The 17137-nt window shown below is 47.4% G+C and overlaps 1 protein-coding gene across 4 annotated transcripts in view; it reads right to left on the bottom strand.

Moving 5' to 3' along the window:
- Window positions 1-17137, bottom strand: part of MFN2 (mitofusin 2) — a 33252-nt gene that overhangs the window by 15265 nt on the left and 850 nt on the right. Inside the window, exons 2-15 of one of the 4 annotated variants that reach the window (XM_072608894.1) lie at window positions 16916-17042; window positions 16343-16436; window positions 11892-12070; window positions 8324-8459; window positions 6972-7134; window positions 5829-5953; window positions 5278-5386; window positions 5010-5117; window positions 4148-4301; window positions 3867-3934; window positions 3669-3790; window positions 2028-2154; window positions 1416-1520; window positions 921-1023 (exon numbers count right to left, since the gene is read on the bottom strand). In XM_072608894.1, coding sequence (XP_072464995.1) covers window positions 921-1023; window positions 1416-1520; window positions 2028-2154; window positions 3669-3790; window positions 3867-3934; window positions 4148-4301; window positions 5010-5117; window positions 5278-5386; window positions 5829-5953; window positions 6972-7134; window positions 8324-8459; window positions 11892-12066 — 1495 coding nt within the window. In that variant the 5' untranslated portion in view covers window positions 12067-12070; window positions 16343-16436; window positions 16916-17042. Of the gene's footprint in view, window positions 1-920; window positions 1024-1415; window positions 1521-2027; window positions 2155-3668; window positions 3791-3866; window positions 3935-4147; window positions 4302-5009; window positions 5118-5277; window positions 5387-5828; window positions 5954-6971; window positions 7135-8323; window positions 8460-11891; window positions 12071-14638; window positions 14870-16342; window positions 16437-16915; window positions 17043-17137 lie in introns of those variants that run through there. The other 3 variants (XM_072608891.1, XM_072608892.1, XM_072608893.1) reach the window with 3 other exon arrangements.

Raw genomic sequence — 17137 nt, 5'->3', positions numbered from 1 at the left:
TATGCCCTCTGGGGTGTTTAGCTCATGTTGGTAGGGAGAGGACAAAGCCCCAAGCATAGTGACCAGGCTGAGACTGGGGTAGCTTATCACCCAGCCAGGTTTTTCCATCATCTCTTTGGGCCTGGGTTTTGGTTCCCCAAGATACTGGGGCTATTATTACATCACTCCTATTTGGCTTTCTCAACTTAAAGATGATGTCTTTGTCCACTTGCAGAGGTAGATTCTACCCCAGTTACCTTCACAGTCACTGCCCTCCACACCCTCATGATGGTATGGACGTGGTAGGCTGGGGGAGATCTGTGTGGGTCCAGTGATGGACCCTATCTGTCTGTCTGACCTGTGGACCAGATGAGCTAAGTACAGAGATCATTACCAGGAGTAGTTTTAATTACCATTACTACCTGGACAAAGGAAGATTAAAATTTTCTTCGATATAGCAACTCAAAGACCAAGGAGAAGTGTTAGAATCTGCACCCATGCATGGTGGGAGGCAGTGTAAATACCACTCAGGCAGAGGACTCTTAAGTGCAAGTGACTTGCTCATGTTTACACAACTTTTAATGTGTTTCCATGGTGACTGATGTATTCAGGGCTGGATATAAACTCAACGTTGCCTGGTTTCAAGTTGAGCAATCTTCATACTATTCTATGAGGGCTTTTCATGTGAGGTGACTTTGTTAGTGAAGGCCAAAGAGCCAGTCAGAGTCCCAGAATGTTAACAAGGTGTCAGCCCCAGGTTTTCATTGGTCAAAGTTAAGCCAAGCTTTCTCTATGTAACATGTGGATACCTCGCTGGGCCATGAGGAAGGCAGCAAAGGTAAAAACAGGTGCAGTCATAACACGCCCTTTGACTGGAGCCCAAGGGCAGTCAGTCCTTCCTCCCCTGCTCTGTGGAGCCAAGCCCCCGGGGGGACACCCACCTATCATGTCCTGCTGCATGGTCTTCAGTGCCCCAGTGATGGCATTGGAGCAACGCTCAGACAAGTTGCGGCCCAGGCCCTCCTCAATGTGGCGATGTAACTCCTACAGGGCAGATGAAGGGTCGTAGTGAGGGTCACAAAAGTTAACACATGTCAAGTGCTTGGCAAGCTTTACAATGTCTACAAATGCTAGCTATTATTACCATTACTGGCAAAGACATCCCTAAGGAGGGATTTTCTTAGTCACACACAAACATGCCTGGAACTTGGAGACGTCATTTCTGGGAAGCCATATTCCTTGGAATTTGCTGCAGAAAACATGACCCTCTCAGCCCATGGACTACATAAGAAACCAGACACAGGGTCAGACTTAGGCCCTGAGGAGCCACCCCAGCAGCTGGGGGCTGAGTCACTGGTCAGTATCAAGGGCTCTATGTGCCAGCAACACCAAGCAGGTCAGGAAGCTGGGAATCTGTCCTCTGCTTAATGACTCACATTCTTATAAACCTTGAGAACCACTGGAGAGGGGTGAAAGTCCATTTGGTATTCATCTACCAGCACAGAGAGGCGCCTGATTTCTTCAGCCATTGCATTAGAAACCTACAGGAAACAAAGCCAAACCGAAAATCTGCTGAAGCTATGTCCCATCTCATAGCACTAGGGGAGCTCCTGCAGTTGGTCAAGGTGGACCCACCCACAAGCAGCTCACAACTCAACTCAAGGGTCCTAAAACGCAAGGGCTGCTAGTCCATCCACCTCTTGGTTTGTAGATGAGGAGAAAGGGTCAATGAACCTTGGAACCAAAACCCAGGCCCAAAGAGATGATGGAAAAACCTGGCTGGGTGATAAGCTACCCCAGTCTCAGCCTGGTCACTATGCTTGGGGCTTTGTCCTCTCCCTACCAACATGAGCTAAACATCCCAGAGGGCATAAGACCCATGTCAAACTGAAATGTAACTGGGGAATATATAATTGAACAAAATACCACAAAACATTGATAACACTAAAGCCAAGTTAATATGTGGCAGTCAGGGGTCCTTGCATGCATTATGACCCCATTTATCTCTGAGTTTGCCTCCACTGCTCTAAGACATAGTCAGCACTTACCTGTCTTTCCACCTCCTCAGTCATCTGCTTAATCCGAACTCTGTAGTCTTGAGTTAGGAGTTCTAATTGCTTGTCGATGAATCCGAGCCTCTCCTGCCTCTCTTCCCGTGTTTCCTGACAGTAAACCCTGGAGAAGGAAGGCATCAATCAGAAAACCAACTTCCATGAGGCAGTCTGAGCAAAACGGGAATATCAGGAATTTGGAAGTTCTTACAGTTCACTGTCTTACTCGTTCTGAAGAACAAATGAGCAAGTCTTCTTATCTTAATTACAAGATATATCACCTACTGAACTCTCAAATTCTATATCAGAAGTATAAAGATAGGGAAGGGGAGAAAGGAACAAGAATTTATGTGCCAGGCACCATGTTCAAACCTTCAGAAAAATGATCTCATTTGATCCTCACAACAGGAGGGAGGGAGATGATGCTATCCCCATTTTATAACTGAGGAAACTGAAGCAAACAGAAGTGACTTGCCCAGGGTCGCACAGCTTGTGAGAATCTGAGGCCACATCTGAACTCACATCTTCCTGACTCTAGCCCAGAATTCTATTGCTACAAACTTCCTCAATAGCAGAAAAAGATGCCTACTATTAGCATCTACATGGTACCAAAGAGATGGTGAGGGTCGGGTGGGCAAGAGTCATAAGAGGTGTACAACTTGTCTGCTGTGTTGGCCACATGCAGGTGCTCAAACAAGGCTTGGCTGACTTTGTGAGGCATGTTTTTAAAAGGGGCCACCTCACAACTGCCGAGGCTAGCAGGAATAAGATGGAACCCACAAATTAATACTCTACCAGCATTTCAAGAGAAGGCTTGATATGGTATAGTCAGAGAGCAATGGAATCAGCCTCACAAGATCAGCAGTCTCAGCTCTCAAAATAGTAGTGATCTTAGGCAAATCACTTGCTCCAGGGGTCTCAGCTTCCTATAAAATAAGGCAGCTAGATCAGGTGATCACTGGGATCTGTTCTACAATGTTGTACATACAGTAGGTACTGAATAATAACTGTTTAAGAGAATATCATCTCTAAAATTTTATTATTCAATTGACAAAAATAATAAAATGATGGAATGGTCAATGCTGGAGAGGCTGTGGGAAAACAGGTCCACTAATATGCCATTGGTGGAGCTGTGAATTTGTCCATGTAATCTGGAAAACAATTTGGAATAACGCAAGACAAGTGAATAAAATTGTTTGCAGTCCTTGACTTGGCATTCCCTCTATGGGCACATTCCCCAAGGATGACTGAGGCAGAAAGTCCTGATACACACCAAAACATTCCCTGCAATAATTTATATGGTAGAAACAAATTATCCATTAATTGGGTAGTAGCTGAACAAACTGGGGTATAAACATGGCATAGAATATCCTTCATTATGCTTTAAAACATGAAGAATGAACAGAACTCAAGAGAAGCATGAGAAGATCTAGATGATCTGATACAGAGCTGAGTAAGCTAACTCAGGAGAACAATGAACATGACCACCAGTAATGGAGACGAGGGCAGGTGGACTGATGAACTGTAACAATTTTGGCCCTGGAGGCCAGATGATTACAAGGTCTAGCCCCATCCCCTGTCCCTCCCCCTGGCCCCCAAGACACTGAAGGAGGCTTCATATTTCCTCTGTATCCTCACCGCTGCTCCTGTGCTGCAACATGCAGAGAATCCATGATGAGGCGTGCATCTTCCACCATCTGCTTGGCTCGGACAGTATGCTGCTCAAACTTGGTCTTCACAGCTGACTGTGATATGCACTCCTGGGAGAGAAGAGACCACTGAGCCATGTGCTGCTGGGGAGTGGGGAGTACAGGGCAGGATGGGGGAAGGGCTTACCTCAAACCTCCGCTCAAAGTTCTGAAACTCAAACATTCTCACTTGAAACCCTTCGGCCAGGGCGCCTCCTAGGAGAATTATCCAGCATTAGCAGGACAAGGATTGAGCAGCTGGTACAAGTCATCACACCCACCACCCCAATTCATTCATGCTGTTCTTGGGGGAATGGGGAAAGAAAGAAAACCTCTATACCTAGGGCTCTACTTGCCTTCTCCATTACCAGACTAAGTTAGATTTTCTGGCTGCCCCATAATTATACAGATAAATGAGAGCACCGTTACCTCCTTCTGGCATCCCTTGAGCTTTCTGGATTCTAGCATTGACCACCTCCTTGGCAGACACAAAGAAGATGCGGTCCCCGGCTTGGGCCCGATCTACCACACCCAGTTCATCCACCAGGAAGCTGGTACAGCGCTCCATGTGCTGCCTCCGGACCTGGAAGAGGCCCAAGCCCAAGAAAAATGAGGTCCCTCACTGGCACCAGCACTGGAGAGATACCACACCCAGGAGGGCAGGGCAAATACAGAGTATTTCTGAAACTACAAATCTGCCACCTCTTCTGATATTTCTACATGTGAGAAAAACGAGAGGGGGTTTATAAATTTGTCCAAAGCCAGAAAGCAAATGATTGCTCTCTAACAGTGTTCTTTCTCACCCCTTTCCTCAATAATTCATTCTCTGGTGCAGACCTACAGTAAGAAAATAGATTTCCTTTTATCTAAATGAGGTAAACCAAACTCTAATTGTGTCTGTCATGCCTATAAAAATGGTATGTTGTACATATCCACAGAAACCTTGGGACAACATGCCAGGTAAGAAAGAGAGTCAGGGCCAGGGCATGCCCCTCATCTACCCTCACTACCTGAGTGATCTTGGACAAGTTCTTCAGCTTCTCTGGGCCTCAGTTTCTTTCTCTGTAAAATGGCAGAGTTGCACTAGAAGACCTACAGTTCCATCAGTTCTATGTGCCATCTGCTCTAACATTCTAGGATGTCAAGTGTAGACCATCTGGGGGAGGGGAGTGGAATGCTGCCCTTTACCCCTATGACTTCCTTGCATTGATTGGATTCATTCTTCCAATACCAAGGCAATCTGAAAGCACTCTGACCAGCTTCCAGAAGTGCCAGGCAGGGCACCACGCACCTCTTCCATGTACTCTGGTTCTGAGGCAGAGGCGTCCCAGCGGTTGTTGAGGATAAAGATGTTAGGACGAGAAAGGCGTTCGCTCACCTTGTGGAAAAACTGCTTCTCCTGAAAACAAGGAAGCCCTTAGCTCAGGGGAGCCTGCTACCATAGCTGGCCACTGAGTGGGGGTAGGGGGGAGAGGAAAAACGGGGAGGATAGTGAGGAGGGGAGGGGAGGAGAAGAAGGGGAAGGAAGGAGGTAGGGGGAAGAGAAACGGAGGGGTTACCGTCTGCATCAGCGTGGACTCTGAGTTGGCCACCAATACAAACACATCTGCATCTAGGCAGAACTTGTCGATCCAGCTGTCCAGTTCTGTAGTGACATCAATCCCAGGGCTTAAAGGTCACAAAAGGAAAAAAGTATGTTATCACTATGCAAAAAGAGCAACAGGGAAAGTAATTCCTTCCCCTGTGGAAAAAGGAAGAATTAGAGATTCTAAATCATCCACGCATATGGAACATGAGCCTCCAGAGCAGAGCAAAATCAGGTTCAGCCTTCAGGATGTTAATAGGCTGCAAGTGAAAAATCAGTCTCAGGAAATGTTCAACTACAACCGCTGCACATCATTATCATTGACTACTAACAAAGGAGAGGTGTGGCAACCCTGAGGAGGGTCTGGCAGGCAGGCGGATTTTGGCAAGTCAATTTGGAAAGCTGTTTCAACTGCTATTCTAAGGCACAGAAGCGGCCCAGGCTTGGCTAGTCCACCCTGAGCTACTCTGTCTCACTGGTCTTTTCCTCACCCCCAGGGACTACAAGCTCTATGCTTTCACTCACCTGTCCATCAGCACCAAGTCATCTTTCAGAAGAGAACACTTGGAATTGGGCCACATCACACTCACCAGGCTGCCAGCATTTAGGAGCTCATCTTGGTGAAGGGCATGGGCCAGTTGGTTTACCGTCTGTTGGGAGAAGGGAAAGGAAGATGAGGGAAGATTCAGGAGCTGCCTCCTAAGTGATCAATGAGCCATGGCACAGAGTGAGACCTCAGAATTGGCCTCAGAGGCCATCTAACCCAGCCAAACAAGCAACACCTTCAGTCACTGGGAACATCTCACATCCTAAGGCAGCTCCAACTGTGAAGAATTATCTCCTCATCTCAAGTCTAAGGTGCTTATCTGCAACATGTACCCACTGATGTGATGGTGCGAGGGCCAGCAGCATTTAAAGATAGCTGGCATATGCCAGTGTCTTCAGCTGACCCTCCTGCACAGTATGGGCATGGCAGCTTGTACCATCCTGGGTGTCCCTTCTGGACACTCTCCAAATTTGTCAATATCCTTCCTAAAATGTGGCATTCAGAGCTGGACACAATCCAGCCTGAGCAGGGCCTACTATAGCAGGACCATCACTGTGCTGCCTCCCTTGGATCCCTCCTTCCTGGCAGAGATGCTCACTTAGCAGCCCTTCAGTGATACATTCTACAACTGGTGGAGGGACTGAAGTCAAATTCTCTGGGGCTGACAGTCTGCAGATGCCATCTTCCTTTTTCTGAAAATCAGGACATTAGGTCCTTCTCCAATCCTGCAATACCTCACAAAGGAACAGGCTGGAGACTCCACAAGATGCTAAGCCACTAGGTAAGATTTGGGTTGCTGTTACCCCCTTCCCTGAGGAGAATCAAGGTGCAATGCAATCTGGGGCAGCTCCGACCCATGACGGGAGAAAAAGACATTAGCAAACTTTATAAGTGTAACCATCTGACGTGGCATATACTTGTCCTTCATATAAAGTAGATGGAATGACATGTCCAGGGCCAAACAAGGAATCAAGAGTGGCTGGCTGGATTCTCTATGGTCCAATTGCCCTTTCACATTCTGGAGAGAAATGTCTGAAATAGGATCTCCTATGCTCTTCCTGGGAGGATGCCCCCTGAAGGGGCTGCCCACAGGGGTCAGGGCTCCCTTGGGCCCACGTTACCTTGACACTTTTCTTCTCCTCAGAGCCCTCGGTGAGCAGGAAGGCCTCTTGGCCATCCGTCCCCTCCACCCGGAGGAAGCAGTTGGTGGTGTGGCCGATCCCGGAGGGGAGGACTTTGTCCCAAAGCATGGCATTGATCACCGTGCTCTTGCCATTGCTTGTCCTGGAGGAGATGGAAGACCATCAGCAGCCACCTAGACAGGCCTCTGCTAACACTGAGTGTAAGGGTGGGGACCGCGGCATGGGGAGCCCACAAAGGTGCTCCCACATCTCAGAGGACTCTGTGGGGGCCACATGTTTCTTTTCTTTTTCAGGCTCAATCATCTCAAATCCTTTCTAGTTTTATTAAAGGCAGAGGGGAGAGGGGAGCCTGGCCTAAAAATTCTAATATGATTAAAAACTAAATCTGCATCCATTTATTTCTTTCAGTTTTCCACGCTGTTCTTTAACTCTGATCCCTCTAAGAACGCAGAGCCTCCGGCTGCACACAGGTGACAACTAAGGTAGAGCACAAAAAGAAAAATGAAGAGTTCTCCAACAGCCCACGGTGGGAGCTGTGTGTGTCTTCCACATGCTTGGTGGCTCACAAAGCCCTTTCCTCACAGCAGCTCAGGATGGCATTCCCCCCCACTGGGATGCCCCAGGATATCAAGTCGGTTTAAAAATAGCTCCTCTTGCTGACTCATCAGCTATGGCTTCTGCCTCCTTCCGCCCTCCCTGCACCTGCCATATCTTCCCCAGTCCACACCGGAAGCTTCTCCACTACTCACATTTCTGTTTCTGTGGCATTTCACAACAACCTTCTCTTTACTCTAGTGATGACATAACATCTTGTTTTACAGTGTGTACTTCATGTATTTATCAGGTAATACTGCGTACTGTTATGTGGTGGGTTCTTATTCTCCCAACCAGACTGTCAGTGCCCTAAGGGCAGGAATGGTGTCTCCCCTACACTTTCTATCTGCTTCAAGCCCCTATGGCCCTAGGCTCTATACTCAGCAGGTGCTTAATAAATGTTTAGGGAACAGAGTCAAATATCCAAAAAGATTCAGTACTATTATGGCAAGAATGAAGAGAACTGAGGTGCTGAGGCTAAAGTACTCATTCCCTGTTCCATGACCAGCTGGAAGCAGAACTGCCCACGTGTGCTCAGTCCCCTGACGAAGCCTGGCTCAGCCTTATCCTCTTTTATTTTCAAAGGGGCTCTCTGGACTCTAAAGCAGAATGAATGAGACAACCTTGTCTCACTGAGGCCTTGAGGGTACGTCCCAAGGGGACTCTTGGATAGAGTTGTGTTCCAGTGAGGCCAGCAAGTCAACCAAGGAAAAGGGCTGAGGGCAGCAAGGACTCACCTGCCAAAAAAGGCCACCTTCATGTGCCGCCGGGCCAAGACCTCACTGATGCCCTTTACTTTGGACAGGTAGGCTTTGACCTCCAGCACCTGCTCTTCAGTGGTGACTGGATCGAGCTCGACATTTCTATGCGTGTCTGTGGAAACAAAATGAAGGCAGAGTCAGATATGCAAAGACTCTGGAGTCACAGGAGCTGGGTTCAAATTCTGCCTCTGACCTTTATTAACTAAGAGCCTTTGTTCTCAGCAATGCAATGACCCAAGACAATTCCAAAAGACCATGATGGAAACTGCTAACCACATCCAGAGAAAGAACTATGGATGTGAATGCAGATCAAAGCAGACTACTTTCATTTTTTGGCATTTTTTTTTTTTTTGTGGTTTTCTCCTTTTGTTCTGCTTCTTCTTTCACAACATGAATAATAAAAAATATGCTTAACATGACTACACATATATAACCTATATCAGACTGCTTGCTGTCTTGGGGAAAGGGGAGGGAGAAAAACTTAGAACTCAAAATCGCAAAAATAAAAAAAAATCCTGTGAGCCTTTGGACAAGCCACCTAACTTCCCCGGGCCGCAATACAAGCTTCTGCGAAAGAAGACCAGAAGGCCTGGAAATTCCTTCTAGCTCTGGGCCTGGATCTGTGAAGTTTCCAGTTTGACAGGATGCTTTTACTAATAAATAAAACAAAGAGTCAGGGAGTCCAAACAATTCCAGAAGGAAAACATTAACGATACATGGAAGCTCTGAGGCTTCAGAAATTCTCTATCCTTCTACACCTTTGTTATCTTACTTCTCAGAAGTACAGAGGAGGCGAGACAGTAAGGATAGAGACAGAGAAACTGAGGCAGAAGCAGATACGGGAAAAGAATTGAGGCTTGTCTCATTCTTAGCAGAGTGCAGAACTCAACTCCCAAGTGGTTGAGCTCTGACATACCATCAGGCTGACACACCCCAGATTCTTTGCACGCTGCTAAAGCATCTGAAACATGCTAATTGGCAGTCCTGGCACACCTGACTCACTGCTAACATTAAGCTGGCCACACCAGAAGTCAAAAAGCCAGCCCCCTCTCCCAGCCCACGCACCCCAGGTCAGACGTTTCTCCTTTTTATAGATGTGTGTGCTTGATGTGACAGCAGTGCCTAGAGCCTCTGCAACATCTACCTGGCTGGACTCCAGGAGCTTCATTAAAAACAAATTCATAAAAGCAGCGTCCAACATCACCACGTCCCCCATCCCGCCATTAATCCAGGATGATTCTGAGTGCATCCTGGGGTCTGGTGGGCACTGCTCTTCAGCCCCTCCCACTAAGAATGTCCAGTGCTTTCCAATAAGACAAACACCTGGAAGGCTCCATCCCTGGAGGCAGGATCCAAAAGCCTTCCTCAAACCCACAGCAGTTTATGACAATAAGCTGGGCCCAGAAGTAAACAGCTGAACAACAGGCTGGATGATTCTTGGCAAATCACACAGTGTTTTCAGTAAGTCCTGTCTGCCCCAAGATCCCATCTCTTAAAGACCAATATCCCCCCTAGGATGCTGCATGGCTATGAAGTATGGAAAAAGAGGATTTAAGAATCAAAACTTCAGGTGATTCAAAGGGCAACAGAAAACCAGAGTGGATGTGAGTTGGCTGTGGCAAACACCCAACGACTTACATTCACAAGGGACATCCTTTTGCAGTCACAGAATGCTTTCCAGTTTAGGAACCCTTTCCAAGCATTATCTCATTTGCGTTTTCTTAGTAACCTTGTGAAGTAGGTGCTATTGATTGTACTGTGCCCATTTTACAGATGAAGAAACTGAAGCTCAGAAAGACAAGTGCTTCTCAAGGTAACACGGCTAAAAAGGATCATAGGCAAGATCTGAACCCAAGACTTTCCTGACTCACACGCTCAGGCCCTGCTCAAGACTCATGCTGGCTGGCTAACCATGGCAAAGACTTTTAACCTCTTACTCAGCAGCCTGAGCATCTCTTAAGACTATAAGGTACAAAGGAGTGACCTCTGCACCAGTGGAAGGACTTCCTCCCCTGGAAGTTTCTTACACCAACGAAGACTGGATAAAACTTCCAAGTGATCAGAAGAGGGGCAGACCAGTCATGTAGTGAGAGTGAGGAGGTGGAGAACCTGGAGGCTACCTAGAATTCATAAGAAATCAGAATAATGAAAGAAAGGCTTTCAGGGGAGCTATGGAGCACTCACTGCTGGTGTGTGAGCTGGACTGAAGGACCCCATTGGTGGCATTGGGATCCTGCCAATGTGTGGATTATAGCCCAGAGCACCTGTTGTGAGCCAAAGGGAGCTCAGAGGTCACCCCTCTGGCCCCTCCTTCCTCTCTTTAGAGACAAGGAAGTGAAGGCCAGAGAGATGAAAGGTCACAGAGGGTGTAAACAGCAGTGGGCCTGGACTCCAAGTCCTCTGGTTCTAAACTTAGCCCTTGCTCTACTCATTCATCCAATGGAACCAGAGAATGGTAAGACTGAAAACACACTGGGAGATGCTCTGTGTCTTGCCATCTTGCCTCAGCTGCCTTTCCTAGAACATCTCCCTGTGCCTTCTCCCATAGGTGAGCTCCTCCTGGGTCAGTCAGCCCTTCATTCCCCATCCTGGTCTACCACTAATTGTGTCTCCATCCCCCACCCCCACTGGTTTTCCAGCTCCCTTTTGTGCACTGTCTAATGGATTAAACTCCCTGAGGGCAGGCAATGTCTTTATGTGCTTACCACAGTGCCTGGTGCACAGGGACTGATAAAGCCTGCTCACTGCCCATCTAGTGCAACCCTCTCATATCCCAGGAAAGGCAGCTGACAACAGACTAGATTTAGTGATTGACTTGCAAGACTTTACAAAGGAAGACCATGCTAATGAAACGCGATCCATTTAGAGAAACAGAGGCACATTTAAAACTCTTTCTACATGCTAGGAGGACATGGCTTCAAAGCCTAGCTCTGTCAGTTACCACCTGTGTGACCCTGATTAGGTAAGACCACCTCTCTGTGACCCAGGGTCCTCCTGGGGAAGAGGGGTTTGATTCTGGAACCTGCAGGGTCCCTTTCAACTCAAGTCAATGATCCTGACTAACAGCAGGCACAGCCAGCGCAGGGAGATTGGGGGGAGGACAGGGAAACACAAAAGGGTTAACTGTCCAAATTTGAATCCTTAGAGTCAGCAGGCCTCTCCCTGATCAGTCTGGGACTGGAAACTGTCCCCAAATTAGAAGTTAGCTTTTAAGATGAAGCTCATTCACTGGTAAAGTGTAATACTGGATCTTGTGTCAAGATGATCTGGATTTGAATTCCAGGTCATCTCTTTACCGCTGTGTGGCCTTGGGTAAGTGTCTCTGGCCATTAACTACGTCATTAGTCAAATGAAGCGCCCCCCGACCCCAAGCTCTCATGAGTCCCCCTTCATGAGGCTAGAATCTGCTTAATTCTGGCAATAAGTCTGGGGATGAGGCCACAAGAGGTGGCCCTGTGACTGACAATGGCAGCAAACATCCTGTGGGGACTGAATAAAACACTCAGGACTCCGTCACTATGACTAAGTCAGAGACCCAACTTACCCTCTAGAAAAGTAGCACTCTCCTGAATATACGCCCCCAGCTGCTCAAAAATGCCGTTGATCTTCTTCTTGGCAGTGACGAAGTGCTTGAGTGGAGATGCGCTCACCTCGGCCATGTGTCTTTTGTCCTTCTTGATTGAGACAGTGGGGCTGGAGTGAGAGAAGATCAGGGACATTGCGCTGCGGAGAAAACACAGTCCATGAGGCCCATGTGCCACACGTCCCCATGCTCCTGCAAGAGGCCTCCAAGGACATCTGGCCCAACCCCTTCATTTTACAGGAGGGGAACCTGGACCCAAGAGGTGAAGTGAGTTGTACAAAGTCCCAGAAGGGGTAAGTGATGACAGGATTTGAACTCACATCCCAAGTTCAGTCATCTTTCCACTGCACCACATGGTGCTCTATATCAAATAGCTTTAGGTGGTTTTTTTCTGGATTGGAGGAAGGAGACCTAAATAACTATTTCCAGGGATCAGACTCCTCTTTGATCCTTTTACATAAAGCAGAGAGCAAAATTATCCTCCAACTGCTTGATCTTAGCCTTCATTCCAATGCCAGAGAATACCGTGAAAAGAACATGGGAAAGGCAAGATCAGAGGATCATAGCTGAAACCTGAGGAAAGGACTATGGAGATGACCAGAAGTAAAATTAATGTGCAGGGTCAGAAACTAAAGTCAAGACCCTCAGCCTCCTGATTCAGCTGCCAGAACGTTGTGGGGGGCATTCTGAGCAAAACATAAACTCCCTAAGCTTCCAGGAGAGGCTCTGTCAAATGAGAAAAAGAATAGCTGCCTTCTCTGATCTGCACAGAGGTGATTTGGTATTAATGAAAGCAGTAATGCCTTTAGGAAAGAAGACACATGACCTCTGGACAGAGGGGCCGCCTTCCTCCTAACAGCTGGATGAAGGAGTCCAAGCTCTGTTGTGCACCCAGCCTGGCCCAGCCATTTGGTTTCCCAGAGACATGTAACATCTCTGAGGCCTTTCTCATTCTGTTCAATGTCTGTGCTTGGGACAGAACGGCCTGCAGCACAGGGCATAAAGCTAACTAATATGCTGCACATCAGCAGCAGGAACCAAAAACAGATCAAGAGAAAGGAAGAATGGGCTAGATCTAAGAAGATGGGCCTTACAGGGCCTAAATGTCCTGGGCTTGGGCTCCGGGTACAAAAGGGAGAGATGGATGCCTTGTCAGAACATCAAACAGGTGATGCTGGATTCCAGACTGCTTTAAAAGAGAAGTCAATCACAGCACATCCTGCCCCCTGGTCGGACCCTATGGGATAGATTTTGGGAAATGCCAGTTCTGAACATGTGGCAGTGGCCTCCTGGAAGTCAGCCAGAACAACAACAAAGGCATGCCGAGTGAAGATGAACTGAAAGAACCAGGGGTGTTCAGCCTAAAAAGATTTACAGGGGACGAAATGACTATCTTTCAGCATTGAAAGGGATCGTCATGAGGAAAACAGAAGACTTGTTTTCTTGGCCCCAGAGGACAGAACCAGGGCCAACGGACAGAAGCAACAGGGACTTCAGCTGGACAGAAAGAAAGCTTCCTAACAACTAGAGCTACCCAAAAGGAGCAGAGTTGCCTCAGGAGATGGATTTGCCCATCACTAGCATTTGTACAGAGGCTAGAGGACCCCGAGCTGGGCATGTTATGCAGGGATTCCTGATATAGGTATGGGATGGGTCAGGTGACCTTGGAGGCCTGATCTGGCTCCAAGATTCTATGGCACCAGAGTCTAGTAACTGCTAGTCACCTTTGGCCAGTGTGCTCAGTGAGCACTCTAGCCCAGCACAACCCTACTCCAATCAACATCTGCCAGACTCCTAACAGACGCTGCCTGAATTCACAATTTCATCACTGCCCCCAGTGACTGGAATAACTCACTGTCTCTTCATGTCTTCATCTTAAGAATTCCTGGTGCTTCCAAGGTTCATTCAGGTGTCATCCTTTCCTAATCTCTCAGTTTTTAGCACTTTTTCCACCTTCAAGCTGCCTTGTATTTACTCGTACATGCCATATTCCTCCAGCATAACTAAGCTGCTGAAAGTGGGAACTCTCCAATCTGCCTGTGGCATAGGGCAATAAATGCCTATCAAACTGAATCTCTTTATAAAGGTACTAATATGATTCAGCTTTGGCTCCAGAAGCTGCATTCCTGACTACCCAAATGATGTCTGATGGAAAAACAAAAGACCAATCAGATACCATGGCAAGGACTCCCAAGGCCCATCAGAACCCCAATCATGGGGGATAGGACCTGTGATAACCACTGCAGACATCTTCAGATAGTATACCCTTTTACCTCTGATACCCAGCAGGTAAATGCCCCTCTTACTGGGCCCCCTGCCTCTGCCAATCCAATGTCTGCCAGCTGCTGCACTTCCCCATTATGGCTTTCAACCTTGCAGGGGATGGGGAAATACAGTCTGAAGCCATGCCCTAGTTGGGAGCGGCGGGGGGGGGGGGGGGGGAAGTGAGGGGAATGGGGGGGCAGGCAGTTGTGACTGTGGTATCAGCAGCATCAGTGGTGCTCACTAGCATCTGTAAGAAACTCTCTCAGAATTAGAAAGAGCATCTAGGAAGAATAGATGACAAGAGATTGCCAAAATCCATTTGAAGGAACAAGATGGAAAGAGTGAAGTCGTGTGAAAAGATGAGAAAAAGCCTGAGCTGAGGCAAGGAGGATGGTAGCAGAATGGACTCCTGGAGGGGATTCGACTGACACCACTCCACTCACCACTACTGTTTCTTCCCTTGGGGTCTCCCTTCTTTACCTTGGAAGTCACCCAAGGGAGACTGACCAAGGAGAAAACCGGTGAATAGAGAAAACTGGAAACAAATTGAAGCCACACTCTTCCACTTCACAAGGGCCAAAGGCCTGTTGTGTGATCAGACTCCAGAATGCAAGTCCTTAGCCCACAGCAGTAGTATTCACAGCTGTGCAAGGGCTGGACAGTCTACACCCACTCTGTAGGAAAAATCAGGCCAACATGGCAAAAAGTCACACAACTGAGCAAGAAAATAGGCACACGGAAAGAATGCTAAAAGGTTCTGGTTCCCTTCCCAAGTTTATTTACCACCCAAATTCCAGAGTATTAAAACCTATTTCCCTCCCCATCTCCATCAACCCAATACTTGGCCTTGAGACAAATCCCTAAAGTCAGAGAGGCTTGTAATAAAACAACTTTCCCTATAGGATCTAAATACTTACTTGCCCAGAGGACAAACTACTTCCTGGAAGTGGGTTACCTGAAAACTAGTCAGCATTTATAATGAGGTACATTTTGGTGACTGTGAGACTTAAGGGCTTGAAACCAGAAGTTTTAGTATATGGCAAGTGAAAAGCAAAAGGCAGATGAGTTATCCAAGGAAATGAAATGAAAGCAGCTCAATGAAAATGGAAAATTCTTAGATGTAAAGAGAATGAGAAAAAACGTACAACTCCTAAGAGTTTTCACTCCTGGGCAGTGAATGTCCTCCAGGTGCTCCTAACTGTTGCTCTCAATTGATCTTGTTAACACCTGGGATAGGAAGTGTCTCCCGCTCCCTTGGCTATCCTAGCCAACCCAATCAAGTCTTGGTCTGGCACAAATTTATTTAATCAGGAGAAATGTTGACTTCCTCAACTCCCCAATTTCCATGAAATCTAACTGGCTCCATTTCACCTGACATTTGGGACTCAGGATCTCAAGCATGAATTTATTCCAAAAAAGGAAGCCAAGAATGTGGCAGAACAAACAAAAGGACACAAACCTTCCCTTCCCTAGCTCTGGAACTCCCCACCCTGACTTCCTCCAACACCACCCTTTCAGCTCTTGAGGAAGGTCCTAGGAACGACCTACTTCCACCAAGGCTTTAGGCAAGTGGGGCCCTTCCCTAGGGCATAAAGCAGATAACAGTCATATAACTTCAGGAGGGAGAGAAAGTCTGGGTGCCATAGATAATATGCTGGGTTTGGAGTCTGAAAGATCTAAATTCAAGTTGTGCCACTACAACTTAACTGGGTGGCCCTGGGCAGATCATTTAATGTCTATGTGCATCAGGCCACTCTCTAGAGAATATCTACTAAGTCATGGATGGGTCAGATCTGTTCATAATGCTAGGGAATCACTATTGCCACGTTTACTACAGACCAAGGGCTGTCACACCGCTTAGATGATAAAATTATGCTGAAGTCTGAAACCCTACCTGATTCAAGGCCATTTCAACTTCACTTTAAAGAGGGCTTCATTGGAACAGTTAAGGTCTGTCTAAGTACAGCCCAGAAACAAACCCAAATCTACATCTCAATTGCCACGAGCATGATCTACCCCCAGGCAGATCTGAGTTTAAGTGAGGTCAGTTAGGTATCTTGGGGGATGTAGAAAGGAGAATGAAGCAAAAATCTCTCATGTGGCTTTGGGTATGAAATGCAAGGCCTGAATTCACACCATTTTCTTACCCAATTTTATGCAGAGCAACTTCTAGCAGGAAAAGAGAAAAAAAGGATCCACAGGACCGTCCACACCAATGTAATTGAGACAGAGAAGGAGAAGCTGAGAAATTAAAACGGAAAAAAAATGAAAAGAATGGAGATGAAGGAGAGGTTTTCCAGCCAAAGTCAGGAAATGAACACTATGGAGAAGATGAAGAGTCCCAGCACCGGAGAGAAGGGAGAGACCAGGAAAGAGACCTCTGCCAAAGAGGGCGTATTTTAGATTTACATGCTTGCTTTCCTTATTTCACAACACACTAGATCAGTTCTGTTTGGTTGGAGTGAAATAACATTTCGGTGGAAGCCCCAAATACCGGAAGTAGACACAAGATCTGACCCAACTTGGTTTTCTCTCCCAAAGACAGAATGGGTTCTGGTGCAAAATCTCCCTGTGCCAAGAGTCAATTCAAGGGGTCCCTCACTGGATCTCTGATATTCTCCTAATCTTGTTTACCTCCGGGACAGGGTCGCCCCTGCAGCCACCGCTGGCTGTTCCCCTACAGTTTAAGGCACTACAGGCCCAGAGAAACCAAGACTTACTTTTCCAGAGGTGGATGGTTTTCACAAGGCTGACATCATGAACTCTGCTGGCCTGGAAAAGAAGGGAAGGATCCAGGCATTTCTCACCCTCCCGGGCTGCAGTGCTCAATCCGCCCAGTCCCCAGACCTGGAAGAAGCAAAGGCGGAGAGGTCACCCCGAGGCTGGGGCGGGGGCCAGGCTCCTCTAATCTCCTCTGGCAGGGTTAGGACGCCAGACAAAAA

The sequence above is a fragment of the Notamacropus eugenii genome, chromosome 5 (assembly GCF_028372415.1).
Source record: "Notamacropus eugenii isolate mMacEug1 chromosome 5, mMacEug1.pri_v2, whole genome shotgun sequence".
NCBI classification, from domain to species: domain Eukaryota; kingdom Metazoa; phylum Chordata; class Mammalia; order Diprotodontia; family Macropodidae; genus Notamacropus; species Notamacropus eugenii.
The sequence above is the reverse complement of the archived record's forward strand: the minus strand, read 5'-3'. Positions and strand labels throughout refer to the sequence as shown.